General features: G+C 34.3%; 1 protein-coding gene and 1 long non-coding RNA gene across 6 annotated transcripts in view; one reads left to right on the forward strand and one right to left on the reverse strand.

Annotated features, from left to right (window-relative positions):
* LOC116416484 (SKI family transcriptional corepressor 1 homolog-B) overlaps window positions 1-26624 on the reverse strand; it is a 767432-nt gene that overhangs the window by 206673 nt on the left and 534135 nt on the right. For all 4 annotated transcript variants that reach the window (XM_031925220.1, XM_031925221.1, XM_032601564.1 and 1 more), the window contains one exon: window positions 9273-9402. In XM_031925220.1, the coding sequence (XP_031781080.1) occupies window positions 9273-9402 (130 nt within the window). The remainder of the gene's footprint in view (window positions 1-9272; window positions 9403-26624) is intronic.
* The window catches only part of LOC116416488, a 278770-nt gene that overhangs the window by 189343 nt on the left and 62803 nt on the right, over window positions 1-26624 (forward strand). The gene's annotated exons all lie outside the window — the stretch shown is intronic.

The raw sequence follows: 26624 nt of genomic DNA on the forward strand, positions 1-26624 counted from the left end.
CTCATGTCTATTTCAGACGCTGCACCTTTGTGAATTGAACCAATTTAGCTTCTACTCTGCACATCCACTTTGCATTTATTTAACAAATCGTTGTAATCCCGCCTTAGTCCTCTAATTTTAATGCTTGCGCAGACAGGTCTGCTGGAATATCTTATTCATGACGAATAAATTAATATTTTTATCCCTATTTTAGTCGCTACATCTTAGTCAATTAAATTTATATTGCTTCTGGTCTTTGTACATCCACGTTGCATTTATTGACCATGTCGTTGTAATCCCGCCTTAGTACTCTAATTCTAATGCTTACGCAGGCAGATCTGCTAGACTATATCATTCAAGACGCATAATTCAATATGCTCAAGCCTATTTCAGACGCTGCACCTTTGTGAATTGAACCTATTTAGATTCTACTCTTTTTACTTCCACGTAGCATTTATTTCCCATGTTGTTGTAATCCTGCCTTAGTCCTCTAATTTTAATGCTTGCGCAGAAAGATCTGCTAGAATATATTATTCAAGACGCATAATTCAATATCCTCATCCCTATTTTAGACGCTGCACCTTTGTGAATTGAACCCATTTAGCTACTACTCTTTGAACATCCACGTTGCATTTATTTACCAAGTCGTTGTAATCCCGCCTTAGTCCTCTCATTGTAATGCTTGCTTAGACAGGTCTGCTGGAATATCTTATTCAAGACGCAATAATTAATATTGTTATTCCCTATTTATGACGCTACATCTTAGTCAATTAAACTTATATCGCTTCTAGTCTCTGTACATCCACGTTGCATTTATTGACCTTGTCGTTGTAATCCCGCCGTAGTCCTCTAATTCTAATGCTTACGCAGACAGCTCTGCTAGACTATATTATTCAAGACGCATAATTCAATATGCTCATGTCTATTTCAGACGCTGCACCTTTGTGAATTGAACCAATTTAGCTTCTACTCTGCACATCCACTTTGCATTTATTTAACAAATCGTTGTAATCCCGCCTTAGTCCTCTAATTTTAATGCTTGCGCAGACAGGTCTGCTGGAATATCTTATTCATGACGAATAAATTAATATTTTTATCCCTATTTTAGTCGCTACATCTTAGTCAATTAAATTTATATTGCTTCTGGTCTTTGTACATCCACGTTGCATTTATTCACCATGTCGTTGTAATCCCGCCTTAGTACTCTAATTCTAATGCTTACGCAGGCAGATCTGCTAGACTATATCATTCAAGACGCATAATTCAATATGCTCAAGCCTATTTCAGACGCTGCACCTTTGTGAATTGAACCTATTTAGATTCTACTCTTTTTACTTCCACGTAGCATTTATTTCCCATGTTGTTGTAATCCTGCCTTAGTCCTCTAATTTTAATGCTTGCGCAGAAAGATCTGCTAGAATATATTATTCAAGACGCATAATTCAATAAGCTCATGTCTATTTCAGACGCTGCACCTTTGTGAATGGAACCTATTTAGCTTCTACTCTTTGTACATCCACGTTGCATTTATTTACCAAGTTGTTGTAATCCCGCCTTAGTCCTCTAATTTTAATGCTTGCCGCAGACAGGTCTGCTGGAATATCTTATTCATGACGCATAAATTAATATTTTTATCCCTATTTTAGTCGCTAAATCTTAGTCAATTAAATTTATATCGCTTCTGGTCTCTGTACATCCACGTTGCATTTATTCACCATGTCATTGTAATCCCGCCTTAGTCCTCCAATTCTAATGCTTGTGCAGGCAGGTCTACTGGAAAATCTTATTCATGACGCGTAATCCAATATCCTCATCCGTATTTTAGACGCTGCAACTTTGTGACTTGAACCCATTTAGCTTCTACTCTTTTTACATCCACGTAGCATTTATATACCATGTCGCTGTAACCCCGCCTTAGTCCTCTAATTCTAATGCTTGCTTAGACAGGTCTGCTGGAATATCTTATTCAAGACGCAATAATTAATATTGTTATTCCCTATTTATGACGCTACATCTTAGTCAATTAAACTTACATCGCTTCTTGTCTCTGTACATCCACGTTGCATTTATTCACCATGTCGTTGTAATCCCGCCGTAGTCCTCTAATTCTAATGCTTACGCAGACAGATCTGCTGGAAAATCTTATTCATGACGCATAAATTAATATTGATATTGCCTACTTATGACACTAAATCTTAGTCAATTAAACTTATATCGCTTCTAGTCTCTGTAAATCCACGTTGCATTTATTCACCCTGTCGTTGTAATCCCGCCGTAGTCCTCTAATTCCAATGCTTACGCAGACAGATCTGCTAGACTATATTATTCGAGACGCATAATTCAATATCCTCATGCGTATTTCAGTCGCTGCACCTTTGTGGATTGAACCTATTTAGCTTCTACTCTTTTTACATCCACGTAGCATTTATATACCATGTCGTTGTAACCCCGCCTTAGTCCTCTAATTCTAATGCTTGCTTAGACAGGTCTGCTGGAATATCTTATTCAAGACGCAATAATTAATATTGTTATTCCCTATTTATGATGCTACATTTTAGTCAATTAAACTTATATCGCTTCTAGTCTCTGTACATCCACGTTGCATTTATTCACCCTGTCGTTGTAATCCCGCCGTAGTCCTCTAATTCTAATGCTTACGCAGACAGATCTCGCTAGACTATATTATTCAAGACGCATGATTCAATATGCTCATGCCTATTTCAGATGCTGCACCTTTGTGAATTGAACCTATTTAGCTTCTACTCTTTTTACATCCACGTTGCATTTATTCACCATGTCATTGTAATCCCGCCTTAGTCCTCCAATTCTAATGCTTGTGCAGACAGGTCTGCTGGAAAATCTTATTCATGACGAATAAATTAATATGCTCATGCCTATTTCAGACGCTGCACCTTTGTGAATTGAACCTATTTAGCTTCTACTATTTTTACTTCCACTTTTCATTTATTTAACAAATCGTTGTAATCCCGCCTTAGTCCTCTCATTCTAATGCTTGCTTAGACAGGTCTCCTGGAATATCTTATTCAAGACGCATAAATTAATATTGATATCGCCTACTTATGACGCTAAATCTTAGTCAATTAAACTTATATCGCTTCTAGTCTCTGTAAATCCACGTTGCATTTATATGCCATGTCGTTGTAACCCCGCCTTAGTCCTCTAATTCTAATGCTTGCTTAGACAGGTCTGCTGGAATATCTTATTCAAGACGCAATAATTAATATTGTTATTCCCTATTTATGACGCTAAATCTTAGTCAATTAAACTTATATCGCTTCTAGTCTCTGTAAATCCACGTTGCATTTATTGACCCTGTCGTTGTAATCCCGCCGTAGTCCTCTAATTCTAATGCTTACGCAGACAGATCTGCTAGACTATATTATTCAAGACGCATAATTCAATATCCTCATCCCTATTTTAGACGCTGCACCTTTGTGAATTGAACCCATTTAGCTACTACTCTTTGTACATCCACGTTGCATTTATTTACCAAGTCGTTGTAATCCCGCCTTAGTCCTCTCATTGTAATGCTTGCTTAGACAGGTATGCTGGAATATCTTATTCAAGACGCAATAATTAATATTGTTATTCCCTATTTATGACGCTACATCTTAGTCAATTAAACTTATATCGCTTCTAGTCTCTGTACATCCACGTTGCATTTATTGACCTTGTCGTTGTAATCCCGCCGTAGTCCTCTAATTCTAATGCTTACGCAGACAGCTCTGCTAGACTATATTATTCAAGACGCATAATTCAATATGCTCATGTCTATTTCAGACGCTGCACCTTTGTGAATTGAACCAATTTAGCTTCTACTCTGCACATCCACTTTGCATTTATTTAACAAATCGTTGTAATCCCGCCTTAGTCCTCTAATTTTAATGCTTGCGCAGACAGGTTTGCTGGAATATGTTATGCATGACGCATAAATTAATATTTTGATCGCTATTTTAGTCGCTACATCTTAGTTAATTACACTTATATCGCTTCTACTCTCTGTACATCCACATGGCATTTATTCACCATGTCGTTTTAATCCCGCCTTAGTCCTCTAATTTTAATGCTTGCGCAGATAGGTCTGCTAGACTATATTATTCATGGCGCATAATTCAATATCCTCATGCCTATTTTGGACCCTGCACGTTTGTGAATTGAACCCATTTAGCTTCTACTCTTTGCACATCCACTTTGCATTTAATCACCATGTCGTTGTAATCCCGCCCTAGTCCTCTAATTCTAATGCTTGCACAGACAGGTCTGCTAGAATATATTATTCATTACGCATAATTTAATATTCTTATCCTTATTTTAGACGCAACATCTTTGTGAATTGTACACATTTTTCTTCTACTCTTTGTACATCCACGTTGCATTTATTTACTATGTCGTTGTAATCCCGCTTTAATCCTCTGTTTTTTATGCTTGCGCAGACAGGTCTGCTGGAATATCTTATTGATGACGCATAATTTAATATTCTTATCCCACCACTCTTCACCAGAAAATGTTACGAGTGAATAATGCAGCAAAAAAGTTACGGACTCCGGGCTTGAACCAAGATTCTCTGGCTTGCAAGGCATACGTTATGTCGTCGCGCCACGGCCGCTGCCTGATTGCACTTTTCTACTTGTCTTTTTGAAGTAATTAGAAAGCCATGACTTGTGTACATATGTGACAGTAGAACACTTTCTGTTTACTAGGAAGATGATGTAATGATACTTACCTATGCGTACCTGTTGATAGTACCATAATTGTATTGACTTTACCGCGTTTTCATAGAATATTGCTTTTATCCTGTGATTTACGTTACACTTTTACCTCTATATTTTTTTAAACATACTGGAAGAAGTTAAATTAAGAATGATTAAGATTGACTAATTAACATGACATATTTCAATGTACCGCTTTAGAGACAGAAAGTCCAAAAACTATAATGAAAAAGAAACCGCTACCAAATTTTTGGCACGTAGCTTTATTTAACCTAATGTATTACTTTAATATGAAAATCGTGTTTACCTATCTTGTTTTTCAATTAATAAAAAAAGAAACAACGAAAACTAGTCTAGGTAGATTGAACTCTATTTTACAGACGCTGAGATAGAAATGATGCAGTTTTCAGTTATCAGAGTATACAGGGTTAGAAAAAAAATGTTGAACCTGAATATCTTCAAAACTAACTGGTTTTGTAAATAGCTCAAGGAACGGAGGGATTAATATGGTGTATAATGCTAACTAAATACAAAATTTGAACACGATTATTTCCTTTTTCCTTCATTTATCGCATGTCATAGAAAACGACTTTTTTCAGTTTTTGGCGTTTATCTACATATCTATCATATGAAATAACTTAAAATTAAGTTGTATATAGTTCTAGTAATCTTCAATAATCATGGCTTTTTTTTAAAGGTTCAAGATAAAATGTTCGTGTTAGATAAAATTGCACTTTATGGTGTATAATACAAAACGACGAACGATAATATAAATTCTCCGCGGTGAAAAGGAAGGTAATTCTGTTTTTTGAGGTACATATCAAGCAATTTGCTTTTATTGACTTTTTTAATAACTTTACTAAAAAAACAGAAATCTTAAAACTAAAAATCGTTATAAAAAAACGCGTTAACAAAATGTAAAACGAACTTTTCCTTACTACGTTACTTAAAATCCAATGAGTAGAAGCTGATATACAGGCGTATACATACGCACAAATACATAGATACATGCGAACATTTTAAAAAACACTATTTTAACTTAAAATGCATCAAAACACACTTCTCACGTGTTTTTACCCAAACTCCAAAATTCACTATTATAAAGCTTCCTTAGGAAAGAAGCAGAAAAACGCTTAAACTTAGCTTGATTTCTTAGAATTCAGGGGAATGTAAAAACAAAAATCTCACTTATAAGAAAGTGAATACAAGTGTGCAGTAAAAAAAACATGAAACAATAAACAAGAGTTATAAATCATCAAAAAATGTAATAAATTTAGTATATTAAAAAATGGAATAAAATTATATTTTCTTACATCATTTATATTATATTGCATTTAACGAATATTCAAGCCATTGGCTCCTAGTTTTCTTGCATCGAGTTTTCTTTTTTTCTACCATGTTGTTGTAATCTTGTATAAAATGTATAATTTTTAATGCACGTATAGACAGTTCTCCTAGCATTTTACTTTTTACGTAAAACTTTAATTAATTCCAATTAAAATTTAATCGACTAAAAAAGGGCAATTTATATACTGTTATCCTTTTTTGTAAACGTTAGAAATTTGTTTGAGTTACGACGTCGCCGTAATCCCGTCTTTTAGAAATAATATTTGCAAATTTGTACTGTTTGAAATACAATGCCTGATAACTAGGAAGATACTTAATAATAATACTATTTTTGCATGACTTTCTGAAATTTAAATTATTATTAGTAAGGGCTTGTGACGGGCGGTTATGACGGGAAAAGCGCCCATCTAAGAGCTAGTCGGCGGTAGTGCGTCGTTGGCTCAATGGTTAGAGCACGTGCCTTTAGATCACGGGGACGCGGGGTCGAATCCTCCTCGTCGCTTTACTTTTGTGCGATTTAGTTCCTGAAATCTTGTTACAGGTTATACTTACTGTTACATTATATTCATCTAATGGAAATATGTCGCTGCACCACAATTTAAATGAATGTTTTTAGAAATTGCTTCTTAGATGTGCATATAACGATGACTTAACCGTTAAATCACATATTTAGAAATATTTAATAATTATTTACAATAATAAATATAATCATCGTAAATGAGTTTTTTCTGTAATGTCGTCATAATCCCGTCTTGAACTGACAATTGAAGGATACGTATCTGTCTGCAGAAAAAGCAAAATGCCTGAATAGGTAAATAGTAACATTTCATCTATGAGTAATTTTTAGGAAAATGAAAAAAATATTCGTAAAATGTTAAATTTTGTAAATTGAACTATAATCTGTAGACGTAAAGTTTTTTTCTTATCCAACATTTTCCGCAAACTAAAAAAAAGATCGTAATAATGAATTACAGCCTGTAGAATTCAAAATTAAGACAATACACAGCGTCGTCGAAACTGTGTGTTATTATAATAATCTCTTGCATGAGTCTATAGAATTGAAATAAAATAACACGTCTTTGATTATTTCATAATAATAAAATTACAGTTATAGGATAATGACAGTCTTTTGATATTTATTCATAGGTATTGCCTTTTTAAATTATCTTTTTATAATTGGAAATCAGAAAATGGCAAATTTTCAAGAAGGGATCACACCCTTTCAGCACGATTATTATATCAATTGGCATCCCTAAAAGGAATGTAGAATTTTTTGATATGCTGTCTTAGGAATGTTTTTATGGAGAAAACGTTATTTTGATTTTAACGACGCTTAATTTTTTTTATCTCATCCTACTGTGCGGTGAGATAACTACATCACTTCCGCATCTGCTAAACTACTAAACTTCATTAACCCAGCAACATAACATAAACTAGTTTATATCCAGAAAAAAATCTCTCAGCTTAATCATAAGGAGAACAGTAAACCGTTACATATTAATTATTGCATCAAAGTGAGCATAGGCCTGCTGTATCATTTATTTAAAAATCGATAAAATTATAACTATAAAGAAATGAAATCTACCGCATTCCATCTTGTATGTCGTAGTATATGTAGAAGCCTTAAGCTCATATCAGTATATTAATGACATCTTTGATACCTTTATATTAATAGCATGTTTTTATGTGCTATTAGCTTGTGTACCCTACATTAATGACAATTTTGCCTGTGTATCCTACAATAGGTGGTTACCATAAGCAGCTATATTATATTCATGACATTTTTTGTGTTTATCATGAGTTCTATAAATTTTAAGTGTAAAAGGATTGTATATATGTATTTAGAAGCACATTTTACATAGATATATACCCTTATTTTTGGATATATACGCGATAACCATAAGCCCGTAAAAGCATATATATATATATATATATATATATATATATATATATATATCGTCGCTCCCTACGAAGAGTAGCACTGTTCAAATTCTCCAGCAAAAAGTTGCTCAATTCAGATTTGCTGCGAAGACTAGCACAATTTAGATTCTTTTTATAAGAAAATATTCGTTATTTTTTAAATAAAAACAAATATTATTAAGACAAAACTAATAAAATGGCAAGATTAATTAAATTGCCGAAAATTTTTTTAAATTTTAACATTTTAAAGATTTTTATAGGAAGTTTAAATTAATTAAAAAATTAAAAAATTGTATTTTCTATAAAAATGTTTAAAATGTTAAAATTTAAAAAAATTTTCGGCAATTTAATTAATCTTGCCATTTTATTAGTTTTGTCTTAAAAATATTTGTTTGTATTTAAAAAATATCGAATCTTTTCTTATAAAAAGAATCTGAATTGTGCTAGCCTTCGCTGAGAATTTGAACAGTGCTACTCTTTGTAGTGAGCGACGATATGTCTTATTTTCTTAGACACTTTAAAGAATGTCATTTAACGTAATCTTTGTATGAATTACATTTTGATGATATAGTTTCCTTGCCACCAAGTGGTAGATATCTCGGCGAGCTTTTTTTGTAAATAAATGTAACAGTTTTCCTATCTCAACATTTTTCTATAAACTAAGTTGAAATAATTTTTAATTTTCTTTTACATTTTCTTAAAACGATGTTTTATATCTCACCATTTAATGAGATTTACATGTAGACTCAAAATTAAAGTAATCTATAGTTATAATTTTGATAACCATGATGTTTTAAAAAAAAGTTCAACATTTAGTTTCCGAGTTATAATGGTTAGGATAGTTCGCAGAACGCATCTAAAATCACTTGTGATCGAAAAAACACATAACTGCAAATCTTGTTTTTAATGAATTGGTGAAACAAAACAGAAAAAAAACGAGACAAAGTATACATTAAAATCCATTAAATAGAAGCTGAGATATAAGCTATGCAGTTTTCAATTATGCAAAGTATATAGAGTAGAACAAAATTTTGAAGCTTAATATCTTTGAAACGAACTGGTATCATAAACAACCGAAAGAAAGGGATTAAGGTGCTATATAATGCTAACTAATCCAAAATTTCAATATCTTGATTATAAGTTAATTCTTACAACTAATAGCGACCTCACAATTCTGCAAATGATAGGACTCTCAGTGGTCGAATTTTTTTGTGCATGAACAGAGTTAACCGAATAAGACTGTTTGTCAGCAAGTTGACATATTTTAATTTTCAGACTATAATAAATAAGAAATACCTCTAATTATAGTGGATCCGTAGAAAAATGGACCCTTTTGCCAATTTTCGGAACCTTTATTGAAAAGCAACTCTGCTTGAACGTCAGTGTTAAATTTTATTTCATCAACTAATTTTTCTGCTGCTTTTTCCTGTAAAATCATCAATATTTAATGTATTAAATTGTAACTTTTTAATAATTATATGATTTGCATTTAGGAGTAATTTAGAAAGTTAATAATCTCAAAATATATGGAAGTAAGTGCGCTAAGGTTGATACATGCCTCGAGTTAAGACGTTTTAGTCTTTGTTTAAGTATTTCTACAATGTTAAAAATAACATGAATATTAATGTACTTTTCAAACCTAATAGTACTTCCAAAATAATATAAATTTACATTAAAAATATTATGGCTTGCTTTAACACGAAATTTATTGTACATTACATTAAAATTTAATGTCATAGTACATCAAATCCAATAAAATTTACATTCAATTTTTGCAGTACAAAATTTATGATAATATTAATGTACAAACTCCTTAAGTTTAATGCATTTTCATTAAATATCATTCATATGTATTTGGAAAAATTGTTACCTGCACCCCCTTTTGTTGGCGGCGGAAATTAAGATTCCTATCGCGAGACGCCGAGACACAGCGACGCGACGCGACAGACGTGCGTGCGAGTCACGACCTAACGCCTGACACAAAGACGCAAGTGCCGCTAGAGGTGAAAAGGCAAGTGGTGCCGTCGACCAGAGTATTGTTGTGACCGAACCCGAACGTTGTGCGATCATAACAGTATATTATTTGGACTTCGGCACCCCTACTGAAAAAATCGTACGATTATTCACGCGATTAAACGCGGGAATAATTGCGCAATTAATCGCGTTAATTTGCAATTGTTGTTTATCGTCAGGCGGCGGCAGATCGTAAATTGCTTTCAATCTCTCGGGATCCGACATAATTCCCTCGCGCGTGAGTATAAATCCCAGAAATGGGACAGAGTCCCTAAAAAAATTTGACTTTGCCAAGTCTAACGTTAAACCCTTTTCGATCAACCGATTAAAAAGTCTATCCAGGTGTTGAACATGTTCATCGAATGTACATGACACTATAAGCAAGTCGTCAATATACGCACTGACAAACTCATCAAACTCCGGCCTAGTGCAATGTCCAGCGCCTTGATAAATGCAGCTCCCGAATCCTTCATTCCGAACGCGAGAACATTAAATCCATATACGTGTCCGTTATGTATAAATGCTGTACATTTTTTGACTCCTCGCTAATTGGTATTTGCCAGTATCCCTTTACGAGATCGGTTGTCGACAGAAATCTTAGCCCATCCCTCTTTAGCAATAGTTCCTCGATTCTCTGCAGAGACTCGTTATTTGCGCATATTAATTTATTAGTCCAGCGGCCGTCAAAACACAAACGTATCTCCCCTGTTTTCTTAATAACTATGCAAGCCGGATTGCAGTAGTCGCTGTTTGATCGCCGAATGATACCTAGCTTTTCCATTTTCCGAACTTCGGCGTCGAGTCTCGGTCTGACCTCTGATGCAACCGGCTGCGACCGACGGACGAAAGGTTTATCGCTCGAGACCATTATGACGTGCTCGTATCTCTTTAAACGCCCTAGCTCATCCGAAAAAACCTTTCTGTTCTTTAAAAACAAATCTCTGATGGCGTGTTTATGCTCGTCGCTCAGCTGTGTCAAACTCGCCACATAGCCGTTGATATCGGCCTCAACATCGTAGGATGTATTATCATCGCATTTCTCGACCGATATATTATTCGCGCTCAAAGCAACCGTTTTCTGAGATGCTTCCGTATTGCACCCACCCCCCTTGCTCAACTTCTCCAATTTTTCGAATGCGCAATTCAAATTTTCCTGTACCTTATCGACTTCTAGGATATGCAACTGTAAACTTCGGCACACGTTACTTTCTAAATTGTCGCTCAATGTTGGATCCCCTTGATATGAAATTAAATTTGACGGTAATTTTTCTCCCCTCAATTCAAAAGTTTTGTTTTTAAAGTTTATAATTCCGCTATTCTTTGCAAGAAAATCCGCGCCCACGATGCGGCACAACCAAATACGTGTGTGCTATATCAAAATTCCAGTATTGAACGTTCAAATATATTTTCTTCGTAATTCTAACGGTTATTCGCGTAACTGCTACACCGACAGCTAAATTGCTTACAGGCAACTCTGGGATTTTATTGTTTATTTTCGATATACTCTCATAGAAGCGTTGTGATACGCACGTTATATCGCTCCCGGAGTCTATCAAGACAGTTAAATAACAAATATTTTTACACGCATTCTTGGACTCATGATGTGAGCTTCGGGAGACAAGTCACCTTCACCGACCTCACCTTCTACATCCCAAGCTAGATCTTGTACAAATTCGGACTGCTGTAGCGCACGAATGTTACGTGATGTGGATATATTTTGTCTGTTCTGAAATTGCGAGTTTTGTTCGTCGTTACCATTCGGGCTTCTGCTCTGATTGCTAATATTCGGCGGTGGCCTTGAAGTATCCGGTAGCACAAAATGCGAATTTCCATCGTAACGCGTTGGTTAACGCCAATTTTCGCGCGATCTTTCTTGTGTGTAGTCATGCCTTTTGGGACTCGAATAACTATTTCTTTTATTAAACGATTCGCTTCTGTGAATGTGGTTTACCTGATTTACTGTAGGTTTATGCCGTTCTTGCTGTTGAGCCGATTTCGCGTACTGGGTATTACCGCTGTAGTTTTCACTATACGAGGCATCTAGATGCGCTAGTGCTTGGGAAATTAAATCGCTCTTTCAATAGTCCACGGTTGACAAAGCGTCGCGTACACGCCGGGGTAATTGCTTAACAATAGTGTAATTGATCTCGTAATCATCCATACGCGGCATGATGTATTTCGCGGCATGCGTTTGTTCAAGGAAATATTCGCGCAGACAATGATTCGAGCCAGGTTTGAACTTCTTCGCCGCCCATTCGGTCTTAAACTTTATCCGAGCTTACTAACGAATATAATTCGTCGTTGAAAACACGTTTAAAATGGTCGAACGATATGAAAGGGCTAAAGCGGGCCTCATACCAGATGTGCGCGCGTCCCTTTAAAGCATCTTCAACTACGAGCAGTTTTTGTTCACATTTTATTCTTTTGCGGAGAAAGTATTTTTCTAGTTTTTCAATGAATTGTATAGGGTTGCCGTTTTCTCCGCCGTTAGAGGGCAGAACTATTGAGACGTGAAGCGTCTCAAAATGACTTATAATGCCATTGACCAAATTGAGGTTTATATTGGAATTTTGATTGTTACCCTGTTGAAAATATTCACATGAAATTTTACATAAAATTATATGTAAAGATTTCGAACTTCTACATGTAAAATTTCACATGTATCAATGAAATTGTAAAACTGTACGTCAAATTTTACATCAAATTTCAAATAAAGATCTTTATCATAAATTTTATGTAAAATTTGACGTACAGTTTTACAATTTCATTAATACATGTGAAATTTTACATGTAAAAGTTCGAAATCTTTACATATAATTTTATATAAAATTTCATGTAAATAATTTCAACAGGGTATTGTTAGGTCTCGGTGCGTCCGAGTTGTCATGGTCTCCAGGCGGAGTTACTCCCTGATCGGTTTGCGTATCATGTTCATTGTACGATTTGCCGCTACTATTACTTTCGCGGAGGTCTTTGTTTTGAGCCTTGAGCGATGCGATTTGCTTTCTTAAGCATTCGTTTTCCTTATTTGTCGCCGACTGAGCGACAGACAGTCTCGCGATTTGCTCGCGTATCTCCTCGATCACTCGTGGATCCGCCATTTTGGAAATATCCTTTCCCTTGCCAGTTCTCGTCAGAACCATACGCTATTACAAACGATTATTTAATCACGACGATTTGTGCCAATTGTACTCTCGCAAACTTTGCCCGTTAGTTAAGCGCCATGTTAAAAGTGGATGGATAGGTTAAAAAAAAAATACGTGTATTATGAGTACAATAATATTTGGAATTGGGTCGTAGAATACAAAATTTTGCGAGGCACAATTGACTCAACGTCGTTCGTCGGATTACTTCTAATTACATACATATACACTGTCCATTCAAAAAAACACACACACATGCACACCTACAATTTATCTGCGCAACGCGCTATCGTTACACGCAATATCTCTCTTATTAAATTTATAGACGATTGAATCGTTTTCACGCTTCTTATAGGTCAGTCGACTCAGACAATAAAATTACTCAATTATTTCTCACGATATACTGCTCCAACGATGCTCGGCGTTCTGCGAGGTAACATTGGTATTTCGGGCAGGCGTTTGGACCTTCCGGATATGACAAGATCGGAGCCACATCTCATCGGACAAGCGGATAAAATCCTTTTCGGGGCTACGATTCCCTGGTCGCCTCCTCAGAACGGTGCGTTTTGATGAGTCACAAAAACTAAATAGGAGCTGATTACAACACGTTCGAGCTTCTATAATGTTATACAATTTTTATTCAGCTTACCCTCTCTCGGGTTTCTGGAGTGGCTCCTGAGTCGACTGTTTATGAGAGACCACCGATCGCTTGGACCTCTAGCAGCGTTCTGCTCGCCTGGCGATTCTGAGTTTCGAACTTTCCTCCGCACACACACACACACACAAACAACTGGTGTCGCAGCGCGAAATTTCAAACCTCGCCAACCCATATATGACTGTTACAAACTGAGCTAATGTCCACGATGCAAGCGAATGCAGTGCATCGTAGTACGGCTCGGCGGACTCTTATCGCTGACTCATTTCGTCGCTCGTTTTGCAGAAGTTTGCATCCGTGACACTAGAAAAATAAGAGCACGAGACTGTCACACGAGGGACAAGGATGTCGCGTATAATTTTTTTTCTTTTTTTTTTAAATTTCAAGACTGGTTTCGTTGTGTGCATTAAATATCACTCATATGTGCTTGAAAAATTGCTGTCCGCGTCCTCTTTTTTATGCGGATTAAATGGAAACGTTTTGGGAGACGCGACCTGATATAACGTGATGTAACAACGTGAGTGGTAGCTGTAGCTCGGTCTTCAGTATGCGGAAAACAGTTCCGATGAGCATCAGTTCACCCTACAGTGTGCATGGAATCAGCAGCTCTTGCAGTGTTTTGCAAGTAAATATAGCGATAAAAATACTGCCACTGCGGCCTTGTTTAACTTTTGCATTTGTGTCTACATGAACACGTGCTTAATATGCTGGTTCGCAAGGAATCTTGCAAAAGACCATTTTGCGTATGCGTGTTTCTTTATTGCTCTGTTAACTATGTGGTAAAATAAAAGAACTTGTGCAAATGTTACACAGTATGCGGTCATCTTAAGACGCGAAATGCAGAAACAAGAGCGTGACGTGCGCGTGTTAGGAATGCGAATTTAGCAGTTGTACATTTCATCGGATTTCCGCATTAGTACGAATGTTTTACGAACATGTACGCACATTCGATTATTAGATTCGATAAAACTTAATGTTATTGCTTCCTCCTAAGAGGAAGCTTTGTAATAGTAAAATTTTTAGTTTCGCTAAAACTTCGTAGAAACGCATTTGGAGTACGAAACATAAAATGTCCGGGCGGATGGCTGTGTGTGTATGTAATTCTGGAACCACGCGAACATTCGTAATAAAATTTGGCATGCATATAAGTTTTCTGATTCTAAATTTAGAAAATTTTTTTTTTATGATTCTGACCATTTTATGGCCAGAATCATAAAAACGATAGTGCAGGAAACATACCAAATAATTTTCGTTCCCATAAAAATTATATTAAACTTCTACGTCTTGTTAAAGAGAAAGAATTTAAGCATAATGGAGTATATAGAAGAATAGTAAAATATTTGAAAATTCTTGAGGACGAAGGTGTTGAGGTAAATGGAAAATTTGTTAAAGGTGCACTTGTTTTCATCACTGGTAATAACTTAGATAGTTGCGGTCTAGACGGGTTTGTTAAGAACTTTAGTAAGGCACCATATTTATGCAGATTTTGCTTGATTATGAGAAATGAATTCTGTTCTGCTAAAGATGCATGCAAATTTTATAAAAGTCGAAAAATTTAATCGTACGATTTAAAATAGCATCGGGTAACATTGGAAATAATATCGCAGAGAAGTAGGCGGGGATAGGCTCATTCCGTGACAAAAGAACGAGGCAGAAGCTTGGTAGAGATTATGTATTGTGCCCAAAAGAGGAGCTCTGCTTTGTGTTGTGGTCAACGGTGATCTGCCGCCGTCGATGCGTCGCATCGACGGCGTGCGATCGCATGTGTAGAAGTGCATGCATTGCACTTCGGCTCGTGAGAACTTTGGGCAGCAGCGTTTTCTTCTAACGATGCGTCCGAACATAGTCGGCATAGCGAGTAGCGTCAGCCAGTATCGATGCCGAATTTTATTAATTGAATGAGTTTTCTATATTTTGTCTTTTTCTTTAATGCGTGTAAAAAGTTTCAATAAACGTCTCATCAATAAAAGTATCTGATCGAGTTTTGTCTATTTTGCTTCAATTCAAGTTTTGATCAGAGTTAAAAATCCAGACCACGGAATATTATTTTAAATAACATTAAACAATCTACTACAAGGACAAAGGAGCATTGTGTTTTTGGAACCAAGAAGATGTTAAAAATATATTGAGCTCAAGCGGGGAGAAAATAATTTTCTTCCCTCTGTTAATATCCATTTTTCAAATATCTAAAATTTTCTAAAATTTTTTCATATTTCACATATTTCACAATTTTTTAAATTTTTTAAATTTCTCAAATTTCTCAAATTTCTCAAATTTCTCAAATTTCTCAAATTTCTCAAATTTCTCAAATTTCTCAAATTTCTCAAATTTCTTAAATTTTTCAAATTTCTCAGATTTCCTAAATTTTTCAAATTTCTCAAATTTTTTCAAATTTCTCAAATTTCTCAAATTTTTTCAAATTTCTCAAATTTTTTCAAATTTCTCAAATTTTTTCAAATTTCTCAAATTTTTTCAAATTTCTCAAATTTTTTCAAATTTCTCAAATTTTTTCAAATTTCTCAAATTTTTTCAAATTTCTCAAATTTTTTCAAATTTCTCAAATTTTTTCAAATTTCTCAAATTTTTTCAAATTTTCAAATTTTCAAATTTCTCAAATTTTTTCAAATTTTCAAATTTTCAAATTTCTCAAATTTTTTCAAATTTTTCAAATTTGTTGTGCTCGACTTGGAATGGAATTTCATGCTCTTGTTGGAAAAAACACGGTGCGGACTCGTGCTGAAAACCTCACCCACGCTTGACACAGCTTATTTTCTCCCCTTTTTGCACAATGTACTATTTCGGAATTTTGATTAATCGGACTGTTCCTCCCTCGATTTTCGTCACCACTAACAAGTAAGTGAATTCCGGTACGGAATTATTCTTCGTCTGAAATTAAACTGAGCAATCAAGCGAACATATTCGGTGAACCCCGCCAAGCTTTTCTGCGTAGGAAGGTGGTGGCATGCACACGGTCTCGGGCAAATAGGAGATTTCAATTGCCTTTTTGAATAACATTTAAATAAATAAAATCAGCTCCTAACACAACGGTAAAATCGAAAATTAGGCTAGAATTCGAGCTTGGAAGGCACGACTGGGAAACTTTGTAGAACGATTGGAGTTATACTTCACTGCCAATAATATGACGGACGACAAAAAACAAGCAGCCATCCTACTGACAAAAGTCCAGACACATATAAGTTAGCAAACCTGTGTCACCCGGCTAAGCTCAAAGATAAAAAATTCACGAAGATCGTAAAGATTATGACAGACCATTTATGCCCAAAACGATCTGAGTCAATGAAGAGATGTAATTTTTATGCAGTAAATCAAGCAGTGGCAGAGTCAATAGCAGATTTTGTAGCCCAACTAAAAGAATTATCACTTAATTGTAATTTTACGTCGGTAGAAACAACTTTGCGGGACCAACTAGTCTGCGGGTTGAACGGCCATGCGATGAAAAGAGTGTTATTCAAGGAAGAAAACTTAACGTACAAAAAAGCTTACAAAATAGCACCGGAAAAGGCAAAAAAATGAAACATCAACGGATAAAATGTACAAAGTAAAAGAGCGAGAAAGAGAGGTACATGCCATTATTTTAAAAATAATAGTTACGGATGGTACGTTAATCGTAAAGATTATGGCACACCCCATAAGAAAACAGAACAAAACCTGGAAAGTCAGCGTTTGAAACTAGTATACAACAACGGTAGGAACGATAAAAGCGCTACATTAATTTGCTATTGTTGCGAAATAAAGGAACACATTAGAAAGCAATGTAAACGTAGATATCAAGGACGTCGACAATGGAATCGTCAAGGCCACGTAGAAGCAGTGTGTCGAGCCCAGAGCAGAAAGGTACAGCACATACAAGGAGAGACGGAAGAAAAAAGAAGTGATACAAGTGAAGGTGAAGCCGAACGGTTATTCGATAGCGAATTTGGATGTAGCGCGAGCACCGATGTATGTGAATGTGAGTGTAAACGCGCACAATTTATGAATAGAAGTAGATACGGGTTCCTTTTAGAGTATTATTTTGAAGGAAATCAGAATTAAATATTTTTTGGGTATAGAAATCCACAAAATTTATTTTTGAATGAATGCTTACAATTTTGGTTATGTGATAATTTTAAACAAACAATAAACCGATGATTCATAATAAATAGACACCCGATACGTACAATAAAGGAAATATTTAACAAGCTACAGGGAAAAAAAATTAGCGTTAGTTTTACTCTATTTATCTAAAACATCTTAACCTAACCTAACAATAACATTTAATTTGTGTGTAATTAACGGAACACAATGTAAGCCATAGTTTTTGAATGCAGATGTACAAGAATAAAAAAATCTTTCATGAAAAGGTAGAGAAATTATGTGTGTTGGTTTTGTACGTATATTTTGTAGGTTATTATTTAAACAATTAATTTTTCTAATGCGACTTCGCACACAAGAATCAATGAAACACAGCGGATAATTATTAGGGGAGAGGGGGGCGAACGCGGGGCAATATTATAACTCTTCTATAACTTTTGAGTAAAGCGCACCTACGCTCCGCCGGTGAAATATATGTCATATCTCACCAAAACCAACATTTAAACAGTCGGACTTTTCTATAAGCAGCGGTTATGCGTACACGGCCAGTGAATGAAAAATTCTCGAACACTTTCTGTAACTTTTAAATGTCGGGAAAAGTGTGACCACGCTATTGACGATTGAATTTTTCAAAACCCTTACGGCTAGTTTGTACATTAGGTACGGGGCAATACTGTACATAAGATTAACATAGAGAAATATGGACTTGAAATCCATTTTTAATACACATGCCTTTAGTACTTTAATTATAGTCAAAAATGGCTCGGAGATACTAAAAAAAGATCAGTAAAAATGTGGTATGCTAAAAAAAGCTGTCAAATACCGCATAAGCTGTGATAGGGCATGACTGACCTATAGTAGCGACATGGGTCGCCAATCCTGCTTTCTTAAAAGAATAATGGCCTTTGTTATGAAGCATTTTAATACGTGATTCCGATTGGTTGCTGGTTGGTTGCCTAGGCAACGAGATCAGAACCGCGCTTTAAATTCATAATCCTCAAAAAAGTCATAACTCATAACCCTGGTAGAAATGTTTAAGGTATTTAAAATGAAATGTGGAAACCTTGATAACAGATAAAATATAAGTAATATAACTAGCAAGAAATTTTAGTAAAAATTAATCATTACCAAGAGTGTGTAGTATTACAACATGTGTATTGAAAAGTGGCACCCTAACCCTATTTGAAGTAGTAATAAAGTGTGTGAATATTATTTAGTTTTTTTTGAAATGTCAGTGAGAAGTTCAATTAAAAGAATAAAGAGTTTGAAGATATACTGTGTCTCTGTGCCCAAAGTCGCCCTCGGTGAGGTTTGAGAAGTGAATTTAAAGAAAAGTTCAGTATCCGAGTCAGTAAATTTAAGTCTATCATTATACAATGCTCTTTGAATTGTAAAAAGGCTACTAGACATGTTACCTATAAATATGTAACCTAGATGATTCTGATTTAACTGTTTTCGTTCATATTTTCACATCCAGGCTCATGCGAATTTTTTAATTGAGCAGGTCAAATTTTACTTATAGCCAGTTAGGCAGAAACTACTATCTTTAGCACATTGTATTTCTGGTTTCTAGCATATTTTTACATGGAGAAAGTGATAAATGTTTTGGCTTTTTTGTCAAGATTTTAGGTAATTAGAATTTTGACTTTTAACAGTTGTGAGAGATTTTGAGACCGATACCTGTTTCTCCATTTTTGCATTTTTTCTCATTCGAAAACTAACAGGTCTAGAGAGCTCATATTTTGCATATAGATTTCTTTTGTGATTATGAAAAGATATTTAAAGTTGAATCGACCTTAACCGAAAAACTTCAGTTGTATAGCTTTTTTATAATGCAAATAAATGGCATTTTAATGATAGACAAACCCACTGACTCTTATATTGAACTTTTCTTCAAATTCACTATTCAAACCAATGATGACGACATTGAGCATTATTAATATATTTATTAAAAAATAGTTTTGAGGGATTGATTAACATGTTACATGCTTATAAAATATTAGCAGACGTTAGTGTGCCGCCCAACACTTATAATAGATTTTCTACCAGTGTTATTAGACAGAGATAGAATCAAGAGCGTGCGAAGCGCGCCTTCATTCCTAGTATTATATATATATATATATATATATATATATATATATATATATATATATTTATTCAAATATCGGGAGGTGTTCATTCATTGAGTCATTCATTCCATAGTATTTATTCAAATGAGTTCACCTTTGCTACTCGGGGGTTTTGAGGGTCGCTGAACACGAATATCGCAACGGCAATATCCTCCGAGGATCCTAGTGCCCAGGGTGGACAATATGAACGTCGTATGCTAGAGTTTTATGAGAATTTGTAATGCAATTAGTAGAAAATCGTTACTCAAGGGTTTCGGGGGTCACTTATCACTCCGTAGTTTATGAGGTATGTGTGGATACTGGTTGTAGGTATTGCTGTGGAGATAGGTTCTAGCGTTTACATCTATCTATTTTACACATCTCATTTGATGGTTGCTTTTGAACTAAAACTAATACTCACTATGTTAACCACAGTTTAATGATTCTCTTTTAAGTTAGTGAGGTATAATGTAATATATCTATCGAGAGGATAGTTTTTATTATAATTATTAACCTTAAAAATTCGTGAAATCTTTAAAATAAAACCTTTCTCAAAAAGTAAAAGGTAGGCAAGTATAAACTGTTTTTTATTTACTATTAATTTTTTATTTGACGATGATATAATTCATTCAAATAATTATTTATATAAGCGACATACCATGGTTAAAAAATATATGATATCAAATAGTTAAGTGGCAATTACGTATTTAGAATAAATTTATCAAATTATTCTTTAATAATTCATTGTTTTCCTAACGTCAACGTTGTTAATTTATTGGCGGTATTCTACACTACTATCAACATACTTGATAAACTTGTCGGTTGACAGTTCCTAATGTGAATTGTTTGATTTGATAAAAATTAATAACATAAATAAACATCAAATAAACATCTTTCAAATTTAGTGAAACACAACATCATTAATAATAAAACCGATATTGAAAAATGAAAAATTATTCTTTTTATCTCACCGAAAATTATTAAGCGACGGGTTTATTAAGTATGTTCATAGCAGTGTAGAATACAGCCAGTAAATTACCAATGACGTTAGGAAAACAATGAAATTATAAATCGTATTAAAGAATAATTTGATAAATTTATTCCAAATTCGTAAATGTCACTTAACTATTCGATATCATATATTTTATTACATTTTATTACATATGTTATTTTACCGCCTAATATAGTCAATATATTTTTTTAATTATTAATTTTATAATAAAATGTAACAATGCATAAGAAATTGTAAAAAAAAGTAAAAGGATGTAAGCAGAAGTAAGAAAATAAAAAAGTCGCCATTTCCTTATATATTATTACGCTTATAGACAATTTTTTACATTTTGTACGTATTGTTACATTTGTCGTTTCAAAAGAGAGACCCCCATGAAATCCTGAATCAATGTATTTGTAATAAATTGTAACAAAATGTAATAAAATGTAGCAAACTGTAATAAAACGTAAAAAAGGTCCGAAATAAAAAAGTACAAAATGGTAAGATTTGTTACATTTTCTTATATTTCATTACACTTTTTTACATTTTTTATTTTCATTAGGGTATTAAAAAAATATATTTATTTTTATGCGATGTGATGTATTAAACATAATACCGAAGGAATTAGATTTTATTTACAACGGACAAAACACCAGAGAAAAAAGACTAAATTTGACGTCAAGACACAACTAAATCACTGTAGACAATAAATTAGGAAATTGCGAAATGTTCGTCATGGTGGCGGTCATAGTTTTTTAGATGTTCTTGACATCGAGATAAGGCGAATTAACTTCTTTTAACTCGGTTTTCTAAATTACTTAACACGGGATCTGTTGCCATTTAATGGCGCGTTTATCATAGTAACTATGTCAGTTCTGTCTATTTATTAGTTAATACTATATAATAATACTATATAATAATATAATATAATTAGTTAATACTATAATATAATTTAAGTTAATAACATTGAAGTCTTTAATTTAAGTTAGATATAATAAGATAGTTTTAAATGTAAAAGTCAAAAAATATTAAATGAAAAAGTATATTAATGTGGTAATATAAGCTATGTTTCGTGGGGCGCGTGGTAGCATGGCAGCCGACAGGGTAAATTGCGTACGTTTGTATACTAATAGTAATACTAATAGTATATCATCTAAGTTAAAATTCCAGGTAGACCAAAATTACAAGTGCAGAAAATTGCAAAATTTCATCTTCACATAAAAATATTGCAAAATCACATCCTGAATGTCGAAACATGGTCCTACCATACAGTGATGTAAGGATACAACCGATATACCAAAATAGTATATTACGATACGTGTGACCTAAGTAGCTGATTATTGCACGGCGTGTATTAGCGCCCGAGGGTAGCGATGATGTGGTGATAAAACGTCGTGCACTGATGGGCTGCTTAGTTCACGAGTATCGTATACAAATTTATAGCACAGCTGCTTAAATCCGCCAAGTCACACCTAACCGTGATCTAAGCAGTCCATTATTGTATCGTAAGGTTAGCGCACGAGCGTAGCGAGTGTGATATACACGGTGCAATCATGGACTACTTAGGTCACGGATAGGCGTGACTTAAACGTAGATTTAAGCCACAGTGTGCTATAAAATTTTTTTACTTTCAGTAGACGATGTCCAGGTATCAAAAGTACCTCCCGGATGGCGAGACATAGTCGATACATCGCACTAAGTATATAACAAATAAACAAACAACATTTTTTACTTTCTGTAGATGATGTCCAGGTGTCAGGATGATCCTGAGATTAACCCATTATAGTTATGGTAAATGATATATAGTGTTACCTTTAAAATTACACCAAGTTTAACTACCAAGAAACCTCGTTTATAATCTTTGTTCTTCCAACGATTAGATTCAAAATTCTGTTATTTAGAAGACTAATATCATCATTATGTGGAGCTAATATTACCAGTTAATATCATTATTTTTAATATTTTTGTTAATGTTTTTGTATATTTTTAAACATACATCATTTGACTTTCTAATTTAACCAAAAATGAAGAGAATTCATCATTTTCAGATCTTATATTTTTATGTTATTATATTTAATAGAGGCTATAATGTAAAGTACTTAATTGTAATAATAAACTTTTATTGTTTCACTCAGTCTTACAAGTGTTGACAATAATTATCCTTACATCTCATTTATTTTTTTTTTAAATTACTCCTGTGTGTTTGTTTTGAGTTCTATGTTTTGAGGTTATGTGTACGTGCTTCCGCGTGTGTGTATATGAATGTGTGTACATGTGTGTGCTCCCGCAGTTATTGCGTACGCGTTGTGTGACTGTTAGTTTGTGTGAGTGCTCTGTTTTATTGTCTCTCTGTGTGTAAATGTTCTTATATTCTCTTTCTTTTTCTTAATTACACCAGCACACAAAATAAAAAAAGTTATCTGCGCGAGAAATCAGACCTATCTATCTTTATGTTTTTCGGGTCGCTAAATTCGAATATAAGGTCAGTTAGGCCCCATCACGTCAGGGTCAAGGTCAGTTGGAGGTCAAATTAAGAAGAAAAGGTTTAAAAAAATTAAAATGCCATATATTTATGTTTTTTTGGTCGCTGAATCCAAATCCGGAATCAGTTTGGTCCCATCTCGTCAGGTTCAAGGTCAAACTTAGAAGAAATGGTTAAAAGAAATAAAAATGCCATACATTTATGTTTCTTTGGTCGCTGAATCTGAATCCGGGGTCAGTTTTACCTGATCACGTCAGGTTCAAGGTCAGTTGGAGGTGAAATTAAGAAGAAAAGGTTTAAAAAAATTAAAATGCCATACATTTATGTTTTTTCGGTCGCTGAATCCGAATCCGGGGTCAGTTTTACCCGATCACGACAGGTTCAAGGTCAGTTCGAGGTCAAATTGGGAAGTAACGGTTAAAAAAATTAAAATGCTATATATACATGTTTCTTTGGTCGCTGAATCCAAATCCGGAATCAGTTTGGCCCCATCACGTCAGGGTCAAGGTCAGTTCAAGGTCAAACTGAGAAGAAACAGTTTAAACCGATTAAAATGTCATATCAAAACTTTCCAAAAATGGAAAAAGATACCGAAAAATTGTAAAAAATCTTATTTAATCACATAATATCTTCCTTGTGTACAGAGAAAAGTTGCTTTCGTTTATATGTTTTTCTTATTTTGCTTTTTTTCCACTAGCTTAGTAACTCTCGATGTCTTTCTTTACTCCTATTTTCTCTTGTAACAAACTCTTTTTACTTCAAATGACCTATGCAATGGGTTTCTTTTTCTCTTTTTGTTATTTGTTTTAATGTCTCTCTTCAGAGTCCAGCAAAAATCTGCCATCATGTTGACATTCCATCTTTCTTGGTATCGATTCTCCATTACACTTATATCTTGATGAAATCGTTCTCCCTGTTCTTCACTGACATCTCCTAGATTAAGATGGAAGTAATCAAGATGGGAATGTAAGAAATGCATTTTATAACTCATCAAGCAACCCAAATTTTTTAATCATTCACAATCTTTGAATCAATCAAACAATCAAACAATTTTTGAAATCATTCACATGAATGTAATAAAAGTTGTAATTTGTTTTGTTTTGTGTGTGGAGAATATGTATTAGAAACAAACATGAGGTCATTATCTGAAAAGTTTAAGTTGATTTACAGTGAATGCTTTGGTATTGAAGTAGCCAATCAAAATGTAAACTGAGTGCCACAAAAAGTTTGCAGTAGATGTTGTACAATGGTAACACGCTGGGAAAGAGATAAAACAGAAAGAAACTTGAAATTTACAAAACCAATGATATGGTCGTCTCCAACGTGTCAAAATGACTGCTATTTTTGTATGACTAATATCAAAGGTTTTAACACGGCTACTAAATCTAAAATTGTATACGCAGACGTTTCTTCAGTAGTGAAACCTGTGAGAATAGAAGTCAGGGATAAAACTGTTAGTATCGAACCCATGGATGTGGACCGCTCAGGCGAAGTAGAAGAAATGCAAGTTGATGAGTCTTGTGACGAAGAAGGTTCTGAGGTTGAAGAAGAATCTGACGAAGAATCCTCAAACGAAGAATACCTGCCAGCTAGTACAAGAAAAGCTCCAGAAACCTTTAACCAAGAAGAGTTAAGTGATCTTATTCGAAATTTAGGATTACCTAAAGATGGAGGAGAATAACTAGCGTCAGTTCTTAAAACGAAAAATCTGTTAGCAAAAGGAACAACGGCCTCTTTTTATCGAGATAGAGAAAAAGAATTTAGGAATTTTTTTACGAACGATGAAGAGAATTCGTTGATATATTGTATAGATGTTAAAGGTTTAGTAGATGCAATAAAACCGAATACGTATAAAGACGAGGAATGGAGACTTTTTATTGATTCGTCAAAACGAAGTCTGAAAGCTGTTCTGCTTCACAACGGAAACAGGTTTGCATCCATTCCGCTGACTCGACTAAGCTGAAAGAGACTTATGAAAATTTAGAAATTGTATTGGAAAAAATAAAGTACTTGGAACATCAATGGAAAATTTGTGGTGATCTTAAAATTGCAACCATGATCTTAGGACAACAATCAGGTTTTACTAAAAATCCCTGCTTCTTGTGTTTATGGGATAGTAGAGACAGGGTAAATCACTACGTTAAGAAAGTATGGCCAACTAGAACACATTTTGAACCAGGATCGAGGAACATTATACGTACGCCATTGATTGACCCATCAAACTATCTGCTACCACCACTTCATATCAAACTTGGCCTCATGAAGCAGTTTGTTAAAGCTCTGGATAAAGATGGCGATTGTTTCCAGTATTTGGGAGAAAAGTTTCCCGCAATAAGTGAAGCTAAATTAAAAGAAGGTATTTTTGATGGTCCTCAAATTCGTACTCTATTTTAAGACGAAACATTTATCACAAAAATAAACGACACAGAAAAAGCTGCGTGGCAAAGTTTTAAAACTGTTCGTGAGAACTTTTTAGGAAATAAAAAGAGTGAGAACTATCAGGAACTAGTTGAACAAATGTTGGAGAATTTCAAAAATTTGGGTTGCTTGATGAGTTATAAAATGCATTTCTTACATTCCCATCTTGATTACTTCCCTCTTAATCTAGGAGATGTCAGTGAAGAACATGGAGAACGATTTCATCAAGATATAAGTGTAATGGAGAATCGATACCAAGGAAGATGGAATGTCACATGATGGCAGATTTTTGCTGGACACTGAAGAGAGACATTAAAACAAATAACAAAAAGAGAAAAAGAAACCCATTGCATAGGTCATTTGAAGTAAAAAGAGTTTGTTACAAGAGAAAAAAGGAGTAAAGAAAGACATCGAGATTTTTTAAGCTAGTGGAAAAAAAGCAAAATAAGAAAAAAATATAAACGAAAGCAACTTTTCTCTGTACACAAGAAAGATATTATGTGATTAAATAAGATTTTTTACAATTTTTCGGTATCTTTTTCCATTTTTGGAAAGTTTTGATATGACATTTTAATCGGTTTAAACTGTTTCTTCTTAGTTTGACCTTGAACTGACCTTGACCCTGACGTGATGGGGCCAAACTGATTCCGGATTTGGATTCAGCGACCAAAAAAACATGAATATATAGCATTTTAATTTTTTTAAACCTTTTCTTCTTAATTTGACCTCCAACTGACCTTGACCCT

Source organism: Nasonia vitripennis (genome assembly GCF_009193385.2).
Source record: "Nasonia vitripennis strain AsymCx chromosome 2 unlocalized genomic scaffold, Nvit_psr_1.1 chr2_random0007, whole genome shotgun sequence".
In the NCBI taxonomy this organism is placed as follows: domain Eukaryota; kingdom Metazoa; phylum Arthropoda; class Insecta; order Hymenoptera; family Pteromalidae; genus Nasonia; species Nasonia vitripennis.